At 41.9% G+C, this 9627-nt stretch overlaps 1 protein-coding gene and 1 long non-coding RNA gene across 2 annotated transcripts; one reads left to right on the forward strand and one right to left on the reverse strand.

Moving 5' to 3' along the window:
- Window positions 1-323: 323 nt before the first annotated feature.
- Window positions 324-8132, forward strand: LOC135246979 (E3 ubiquitin-protein ligase TRIM35-like). Its single transcript, XM_064320252.1, has 6 exons — window positions 324-1236; window positions 3233-3328; window positions 3414-3644; window positions 6143-6165; window positions 6639-6757; window positions 7175-8132. Exons 1-6 carry the CDS (start codon window positions 832-834, stop codon window positions 7696-7698), a joined length of 1398 nt encoding a protein of 465 aa, XP_064176322.1. The 5' UTR covers window positions 324-831; the 3' UTR covers window positions 7699-8132.
- Window positions 4375-5655, reverse strand: LOC135246981 (uncharacterized). Its single transcript, XR_010328042.1, has 2 exons — window positions 4806-5655; window positions 4375-4533 (listed from the first exon to the last, which is right to left on the reverse strand). It is a non-coding gene; the product is annotated as an uncharacterized LOC135246981 (long non-coding RNA).
- Window positions 8133-9627: the final 1495 nt, after the last annotated feature.

The raw sequence follows: 9627 nt of genomic DNA on the forward strand, positions 1-9627 counted from the left end.
GGATTATGCGTAAAATATACAAACAGCCAGCATTCATCATCTCATACACCTAGGACATGCACAAAAAAATGGTCTGCACATGTGTCATAAATCCTATATTGTTTTTTCATTGGAACATTTTGAACAACAAAAGTAAGAATAATTTAAGAAGAGTTTTGTGAATGAGGCCCATTGTTTAACCGATCAGACGCATCTCCTGAAGGACGTTGATGGACTCTGCTGTGCGTCCCAACTCGCACCTCACTTGGTCACCGAGATTATCCTGAGTGGGGCTGCCCGTGTTGTCAGCACCCCCTCCCCCCCCTCCCCCACCCCCCCCCACCCGGCTGGTTACTGTTCCTAAGTGCTGATGACTCACCTCTTCTGCTCTTGGCATATAAATTAGAGTATGGCAGTGTCTCCGTCTCTCAGCAATGTGTCACGTGCTGACTGATATCAGAACGCTTGCCCCGTATTTCCCTTTATATTCCCCTCACCTGTGGACTCACCTGTCCCCGGAAATACGCCACTGAAGTCTGTGAGTCCACAGTCCAGGACTCCAGAGGGCTGTTTGGGACTGGGCGAGTGTCTCACACTCGGAAGGTTTGGTTACAAACAGGATCTTAAACAGGATATGATTTCAAAATACATTTTTCAGGAAACAAGAATTTTCTGAAAATATACTGAAGATGGAAGCGAAATAGCCAAGATTGAGAAGGCAGAGATATTAAAGTGATCTTTATAAACAGTGCTTCTTAGCTGCAGTTTGTATAAGTTTCAGTAGGTAAAACTGAAACTAAACTACTGTATTCAGCAGAAGTTATTACTGAGTCCAGAACAAACTGAGACAGAATGGCGTCTGGATCTTCTCTCCTGGAAGAGGAGCTCTCCTGTCCTGTGTGCTCTGAAATCTTCGGGGATCCTGTTGTCCTGAGTTGCAGTCACAGCTTCTGTAAGGCCTGTCTGCAGCAGTACTGGGAACAGAAGGGATCTCGGGAGTGCCCAGTTTGCAGGAGAAGATCTTCTAAGGATGAACCCCCTCGTAACCTGTCTCTGAGGAATACCTGTGAGGCGTTCTTAAAGGAGATAAGTCAGAGAGCTAAAGCAGGATCTGAAGTGCTCTGCAGTCTGCACAGTGAGAAACTCAAACTCTTCTGTTTGGTGGATCAAATACCTGTCTGTGTTATCTGCCAAACTTCAAAAAACCATGAAAACCACAAAATGCGACCAGTAAAGGAGGCTGCAGAAGAGTGTAAGGTAATTGTCAGATAACATATTTCACATTTTACCTAATTTTGTATGGCTTGTAAGAATATAATACAATATAAATTATTTGGATTTAATAAAAGAACTGTATAAAGTGACCCTAGTTATCAGGCATGACTGCAGTTTGAGCTCCATACTATGTGTCACATGACTAACAGAGAGAGGCAAGAGGCGGGGCAAAGCCAGCATCAGACGTCAATCAGAGGAGGAACTTTTTTTACTGGGAGGGCACTGATTTTTACATGGGTCTAGATGGCAGTGTTATATTCGAACTTCTAAAATATCAATTATGGATGCCATGTAGGTTGACTTGTGAGATGCTGATTTTATGACTTCGGTCAACTGTAGGTCCTTTCAGATCATGTACTCAACTTAGAGGAAAGGTCCACTCCCCCAGTCTAACATGCTATCAGAATGCATCCAGTCTAGCTAACAAAGGTAACTGGTTTGTGACCAGGACTACCAAAATATCAATTATGGATACCATGTAATATTGATTTCTAGAAGGCTGCTCTGTGTTACTCAACTTCTGGAAATTTTTGTGTCTGTTTCAGAGCGTTTCTCTTGATCCCTCCAAACGGCCTCGCATGTCAGATGCTCTTTGGAGTTTGCATGTTTATGAAAGCCTTTATTATATCCAACAGCGTGCTTCCAGCTGCAATGTCCCTTCACTTTAAACGTTGAATCAGTTTTGGAACACAATTATCTGAAGGGAAACAGAAACTGCATCTGCTTTTACTGTGTATACCAGTCAGTCTCTCCTGTGACCCCAGTCACTTACAAAAGAGCATTTTCCTACTAAAAATGAGGCTTAGATACTTGTCCTCTTTCACCTGGTCAGGTTTTTCTAAAATCCTCTGGTGGAGTTTGCAGTGGAGGGTCTGGTCCAAATGTAGTGCTGCTGGAACCTGATGTGCTCCTGCTAGCTAGTGAAGCTGGAGGGGAGCTGATGTCATTAGCTGAATTAGCTGGATCGAGTTGCATAGCAAGACCAGCAGTGTCACTGACTTCATTTGAGGTTGTAGATCCAGACGCTGTAGCTTTGGCACGTATCGGTGGTTCTGCGTGTGAATGAGAAGATCCAGTAAATTCTTAACTCTGTCCTGTTGTGGATGGGGCAGGTAGAGCTTTGAGATATTTTCTAACATCCATTTTGTAAAGTAAACGCTGCCAACACTTGAGTGAACCCTTAAACTGACAAGTCCTGTAAAATGTGAGTAGGGGAGCGGGTTGCCAGTCAGGATTTCATGTATTTTTAACTACTAGTTTTGAACGCACGTTTTTATGCATTTTTAACCGAATGATTCCATGCATATTTACAGGAATGATGATTAATTGTCCATTAAGTATTGTTCAGTGCCTTTTTTCTTTGTTATAATTTTCATTCCTGGATTAATTCTTATTTTTAATTGCTTATGGCTGTTCTTATACTGCACTGTGGTCCCTGGGCTAATGTATTTTCTTCTTTTTCTTACACCCATCTGTAATGAGATGAATAACAATAAACTTTAACAATTTTTTCATTTTAATTATGTCACTGATATGAAAATGATAGCTACAGCCCTGGCACAGATTATGGATAAACTGCGTTTATAAAAAGCTTTTGACAATTAATGCAATATTTTGCGACTACTTCTCTTTTTGGCATAATAAATATTGTCTGTAATAAATGTAACATCAGCACAGAATAAAAATGAAGAAATGATTACTGTTTGTGTAAAAAAAAAAATATTACACTTTTCTGTATGTTTTACTTAATGCCTTCATAATTGACCATTCTAACTTATATTACTTAGAAATTTTATCGCCAGCTCAAACACATATTTTGTTGTCCAGCGTTTGTCTACATAACATGATCACATCCATGCAGTGAAAACCATAGCTTTTGGTTTGGATACTTTCTGCTCTTGGGCTGTCTATATAGGCAGTGAAGTTTACTGTCAGTCTGTGTTCTCAGTAAAGTATGGACTCTGTCAATTCTTTCCAGGAGAATCTCAGGACTGCACTAGCTCCACTGCAGGAGAAGCTTAAAGCCTTTAATGCAGTGAAACTAGTCTGTGATCAAACAGCAGAGCACATCAAGGTACTGTACTGAGGCCTTTAAATCACAGTGTTGAAAATGCAGCGCTGGATTGTGCTGAAATGATGGTGAATAATGTTTATACCAGAACCAGGCCCAGCGCACTGAGAGATGGATAAAGATGGAGTTTGAGAAACTTCAGCAGTTCCTAAAAGATGAAGAGGCAGCTAGGATCACTGCACTGACGGAGGAAGAGGAGCAGAAGAGTCAGATGATGAAGGAGAAAATTGAGAAGATGACAGAAGTGATATCATCCCTTTCAGAACAAATCAGAGCCATAGAACAGGAGCTGGGAGCTGAAGACATCTCATTCCTGCAGGTAAGTCATGTGTCAAAATCACACATAAAACATGTTTGTCAATATACACTCCTAGGCAAAAAAACAAAATGAAATATTAAGCTTTTAATGGTCTTAACAACCACTCATTGGTCAGGAAATTAGCAAGAATTAAACAAATAGATAAAGTAACTTAGTATGGGATAGCTTTTCCCCTGATTTCTTTAAATGTTTCAGCCTTGTGGGTAAACCTGCGGACAGCTTTTTACAAAAAAGAAGAGTCAATGTTGTTTCATTCAATGTTGATGGCTTCAAACAGTTGATTAGTAGTTGGAAAATGTTTCCCGGTTAGTTTGTTTTCTGAGGTCTTGAATTCTGCTGTCAGTTTTTGTAAGCTTCTTTCCTGTCTTTGAGAACTGTAAATTTCAGCAGGTGGTCATCCTTGCATGATGAGGCTTTGGGCCTTCCAGTTTCTTTCTTTCTGGCAACATTACCTGTTGTTTCAAAGCGTTGACCTATTCTCTCAATAGCTGATAGAGAAATAGGGATTACCTCTGCCTTTAGGGTCTTGAAAATTTCAGAATAGCTGCAGTTGGCCTGATGAAGACCAGCTATGCGGTTTCTGACAGCAACCTCTGCATGATATTTTGCTTTTTTTGGAGCATATTATCTCGCTCCTTTAATGTAGGTCTCACAACCAATGTTCCCTCTAATTTTTCATGTATCTGGGCATACACACAAGCTCCCTGAGCAAACTGAGGACTACTGTGAGCAACATTAGATATGCACGCTTTATTTTTAAATAAGTAATTTGGTCCACTTAAAAAAAGACAAAAATCTGAAAAATGGGATGTGTAGATGTTATACAGTATGTGAGAGTCCTGCTTTGGCCATGGGAAGAGTCCTGCTTTGCCTGGCTGAGGGTCCTGTTCTGGAAGATATGAGACATATACACCTTTCAGACATAACATTTTGCTTACATTAAAACATTCACATTTTGCACAATGACTTGTGCTGTAGCTTGTGATACAGTGCAAATTCCTGTAACACTTTGTCTGTAAAATATCTAATTACACAGTTTTTCTTGGCATTTCTACTACCCATAAATGATCTAATAGTAACAACATTTAATGATTAATATCCATAAAGACAAAATCTTAATAACCGTCACTAGAATATGCACAAATCTGACTTAAATTTTACCTTATTTTTCACGTCTGTCCTTCTCACTTCTCCAATGGTTGTACACTTTGTCCAGGTTGATGGCTTCGTCTGCTTCTTGCTTTGACTTTATGCGCATCAGCTGGTCTTTAACTTGTTCAGGGTCCGATTTTGTTTTGTGTGACAGCTCGTTCCTTTTCTCTCGCTCTTTTGCGCTCTCCCGCAATAATGTACCAATCCCCTGTCCCATCTTGAGTCTTCGTACAGTTTCGACAGCTTTTAAATGACTTTTATGCTGAACGTGACGCTTGAGATAGTCCAGCTTCCATTCAGTCCACATTTTTCCCTCTGAAAACTCACTTGCTACTTTGGCATCGCTGCATGTTTTGCAGAGTAGACCTTTCTCACTTGAAAAAGAAAAAATCTCACCCAATTTCACCGCTTTTTCTTCAATTTGCACATACTCCGACAGCCATTCCATCTTAAAAGAACTGCATTTCTTTTTTACTGTGGCTTGCTGAGTGGATGTGTCGTTGCCTGTTCGTTTCGCCATGATGCGGGGTTTGTATTAGCATCTATTAACCTGCTAGCTAACCTGCACGGCGCATATAGGCAGGGCCCAGACGCAAGCACCGTCAATGCCATGATTGGCTTCGTACCGTAAGTGAACCGTATCGTATCATTGGCTGGACACCTGTCACTCACTGAGTGAGAAACAAAAAAACAATATTATTGGGCGAATTAATTAGATTAGATTAGGTCTAATATTAGATATGAATTAATACGTTATGTTGATGTTGTTTATGCGCTGGATAGATTTTCTTGTGCGCTGAGAATGTGCGGGCAGTGCGCGATTGCGCACGCGCGCAGCTTAGAGGGAACATTGCTCACAACACTGCATGCTGTAGATCTCTCTCTGCTCTATCAATCCTGGTTCCATTTCTGAGCTTGTTATCAGGCCCTTGATGGGCTGCATCAGGTGTGGCAGATAACCAAATAATGAAAAAAAATTTGTACACGCAGACATGTGTTAGTTTGACTTTTACATCAAACATTTGAATCATTATCATGATTTAACCTTTGCGTACAAGAAGACTATATAAGTGAATTTCCCTGTTTCTAGCTTTTCCCCAAACAGTTCACTGCAGCAAAAGTAAATGATGGCACAGGAGGTCTCAGGAGTGCATTTGTTTAATTCTTAATAATTTCCTGACCATTGATTTGTTGTTAAGACCATTAAAAGCTTAATATTTTACCATTTTGGGCTTGGCCAATCTTTTTTGCCCAGGTGTATACTCATATTGGAACATATTGCATTGATACAGTTTAAATAGTCTGCGTATTGATTATAGTGATAAACTCTTATTCACTTATTTCAGAGCTACAAAGACATGGAGAAACGGTATGTAAACTCCTGCCTTATTCTCGATTCAATCTTTTAATCCTCTCTTCCTTCCTCTCTTCAGTATAAATATGAGGGGTAGATCACTAGTACTGTAGCATTTCATGAATAATGAGTGAAATGGGACTAGATGGAAAAATAAAAAAAAGAATGTTACATTCATACCTAAATTAGTTATCTGATTTAATTATACAATGATTGTCTGTGTATCATGTTAATTATAATGATAAACATCATTATAATCATCGTACAAATAATGGGTAAATAATTATCTTTTCCTTGCATGCTCTTGTGAGTGTGTGTCCCTCAGTGGGGTCGGGCTCATATCTGGCAGCCAGTGGGGCTGTGTGGCAGAACGCTGGGAGGGATGGAGCCATTTTCTTATAGAATGAAGATCTGATGCTGCTGCTGATAATCTTCTATGGTAATGAAGCCACGCCCACAGCACAAGTGACTCCTGAATATTATTGCAGAGCCCAGTGCACACTGGCGGATCCAGAGAAGGTCTCAGGAGCGCTGATTGATGTGGCCGAACACCTGGGCAATCTGAAGTACAGAGTGTGGGAGAAGATGCTGGTGATTGTTCAATACAGTGAGTACTGGAGGCAGGGAGCTCTGTGTTGTCACTGTACAGGGGGAATCTTCAGCATCCTTTCCACAAGCTGATGAAGCCAGTCAGAGTCATATTGGTCCTGTCTGCATAAGAGCCCTGGAGTGAAGAGACTGAGCACCAGTCCTTAATCTCACTGATTCTCATAATAAAATGCTGCTTTAAGAGTGATAATGTATTTTAGGCGAAGAACAGGCTTGGCACCCTCTTACAATGATTATGCAACATGGAAGTTATTAATATATTATTAGCTTTTAGTTCTGGTGCTTCTCTCCCACATGTGTCTCAGACTATAATGGTAGTTTATTAAAACCCAGTTTATGTCATTATGAGCACATTGTATTTGATGGTTTTCCTTTGTGCAGATCAGTGCTGACGTCTCATTCTCTGTCCCTTCAGCTCCTGTGATTCTGGACCCAAACACAGCACATCCCAGACTCTCACTGTATGAGGATCTGACCAGTGTGGAAGTCTGTGGTGAGAGTCAGCAGGTTCCCGATAATCCAGAGAGATTTGATATGGGGCTGTGTGTGCTGGGCTCTGAGGGATTCAGCTCAGGGAGACACTGCTGGGATGTAGAGGTGGGGGATGTAGATTACTGGGCGGTGGGTGTGGCTAAAGAGTCCGTCAGCAGGAAAGGGCCCGTGTATCTGAGCCCAGCAGGAGGAGTGTGGAGTATATGGCGGGGCTTTCGTCGTTATGAAGCCCTGACCTCCCCACATACAGCCCTCACTGTGCAGAGGGAACTCCAGAGGGTCAGAGTGCAGCTGGACTGGGACAGGGGGGAGGTGTCATTCTCTGACCCCAGTGACAACACTCCTCTCTACACTTTTAAACACTCCTTCACTGAGAGAGTGTTTCCATTCTTCCGTCCTGGTTTTCTGCAGATCGTTCCTCTGAAGGTGTCTGTAAGAGTGGAATAGTGCTGTGGTTTGTGGGCACGAATCAGGTGAACAGACTGCTTCTTTCACTTTGACAAGATTAATGAGTATATTTTCAGATAATATCTTTTACAATATTTTATTGAATCATTTACAAAACATAGATCCATTTCTGCAGCAGTTCATGATGAATGTAACTTTGAAATCTCATGATGTTGCAGTAAAAATCAGGTTAAAAGAACTGCATTCCATCACATCTGAGCAGGATTCATTAAAATATTTGCCGGTCAAACAGCATCAACAAAATATTATTTTATTTGAAACGTTCTGTAGTGTTTCCATGAGAAGTGTCTAATTTCTTTTCACATAACTTCCTGATGTTATCACTGAGTAATAACTGTGCTATACGGTGGTAGTGTAAGTATCTGGGTTTGTGTGTAATCATTTGAGGTGTAATAAATCCACCAGTGGAATCACTCCAGAGTGCTGCTCTTTTTCTGACCCGTCACCAGTGTGTCTCCCAGGTGTGTGATGAGGTAAGTCTCCTCCTCTAGGGCAGTATGAACACAGACAGAGGCAAACACGCCACTCATACGCTGGGTTTGGGTTCAGTTCAAACTCACATGAGCTGATCTGATATACTGATTAGCTAACTACCCTGCAAGTGCTATGAACTCTGAGAGTGAGTTTGTAATTTTCACCTGAGCCTGATAAAACTGGAACAGTACCCGAGGGTTTGAGTCAGTTTGGGTCCTAATTCTGCCTGTTTCTATTGGGCTGGTTGGGGTTTTGCTCTTTGTAGCTGGGCCTTTATATTTTGAGCACAGAGCGCTGTGTGAGCTGGATGGCAGTTGTAGGCCAGCGAGTCTAAGCTGAGCTCTGTGAGTGACAGAATGGACGCCTCAGAGCCGGGGAGAAAGAAGTTATAGTCAGGGGAGAATGATGTGAGGCAGCAGCCATCGAATGGAGAATCCCAGGTCTGGACAAACTTTCACACGGTTTTTTATCGAGCTGCAGATGAAAGCGTGGGGTTCGTAAAATGTGAATTCTGTGATGCCCTGCTTAAGTATGGGAGCCGTGAAACAGGAGCATCAGCGTTATGACAGTATAATGCACAAGCCTGCCGCTGTGCACCATCAACTGATCTCATCCAGACATCAATCACACCTTTTCTGAACAGAACATCAGCGATACCCCAAACTACGGCGTGTCTACTGCACTGATGCACTTATTAAAAGTCAGGGTCAAACCAGGTTCAGCTTCCAAAATGCTGCAACACGCGGGCTCAGGTCAGACTCAGGCTGAATAGAATGCGGGCTCATGCAGGGTCAGGCTGAAGTTTTTGGACCCGTTTCAAGCTCTAGTCTGAGAGTGAGAGAAATATCTGTGGTCATACTCACTCTGTCCACAAGAGGGCGCCTGAGGCTGTGCTGAGGTGTTGGTTGAAGCCCTGGCTCTACCAGGTGTGGGACAAGAGAGCACTAGGGCTCTTGTCTCACCTGCTACTCTCAGCAGTGGGGCGGATTGAGTTTATGTAATTATGTATTATTATGTAAAGAGTACTGTAGAGACAGACAACATAATAAACTGAAGTACTTACAAACAGAATTAGGCCTGAACTGTCTGCAAATCATCACCTGAAATGTCCATATACGCGGCTGTATGATGGAGCTAAAATCCTACACCAAACTGCTGCAACTTCTCCTGCAAAACTGTCAAGGTCTGCGAAAGAAATCAGCAGAGTCCATTTGCTGGGGTGCAAGAAATAGGGAAAACCGTTTCAACCCAATCGTGCCATCGTGCGAGGAAGGCGTGATGTGTCTTGATTTAAACCAGTTAGGACGTAGCTTTTTCCCCCCCAATGCTGAAATTTACATTGACAAGTGAGCCGCTTTAAGAAGTGGCTTTCTGTGTATTGTTTCTGAAAAAGTTAGTATTTTCTTCTTTGTATGATTTGTCTGGGATTTGCTC

Source organism: Anguilla rostrata, unplaced genomic scaffold, assembly GCF_018555375.3.
Source record: "Anguilla rostrata isolate EN2019 unplaced genomic scaffold, ASM1855537v3 scaf1000, whole genome shotgun sequence".
Classification (NCBI taxonomy): domain Eukaryota; kingdom Metazoa; phylum Chordata; class Actinopteri; order Anguilliformes; family Anguillidae; genus Anguilla; species Anguilla rostrata.

Excerpts from the sequence above, each read along its gene's own strand:
- LOC135246979 (XM_064320252.1), top strand. The coding sequence starts at position 832 with ATGGCGTCTGGATCTTCTCTCCTGGAAGAGGAGCTCTCCTGTCCTGTG. Across the intron at positions 1,237-3,232 it reads AGGCTGCAGAAGAGTGTAAG|GAGAATCTCAGGACTGCACT; the intron begins GTAATTGTCAGA and ends AATTCTTTCCAG. Across the intron at positions 6,166-6,638 it reads TACAAAGACATGGAGAAACG|AGCCCAGTGCACACTGGCGG; the intron begins GTATGTAAACTC and ends ATATTATTGCAG.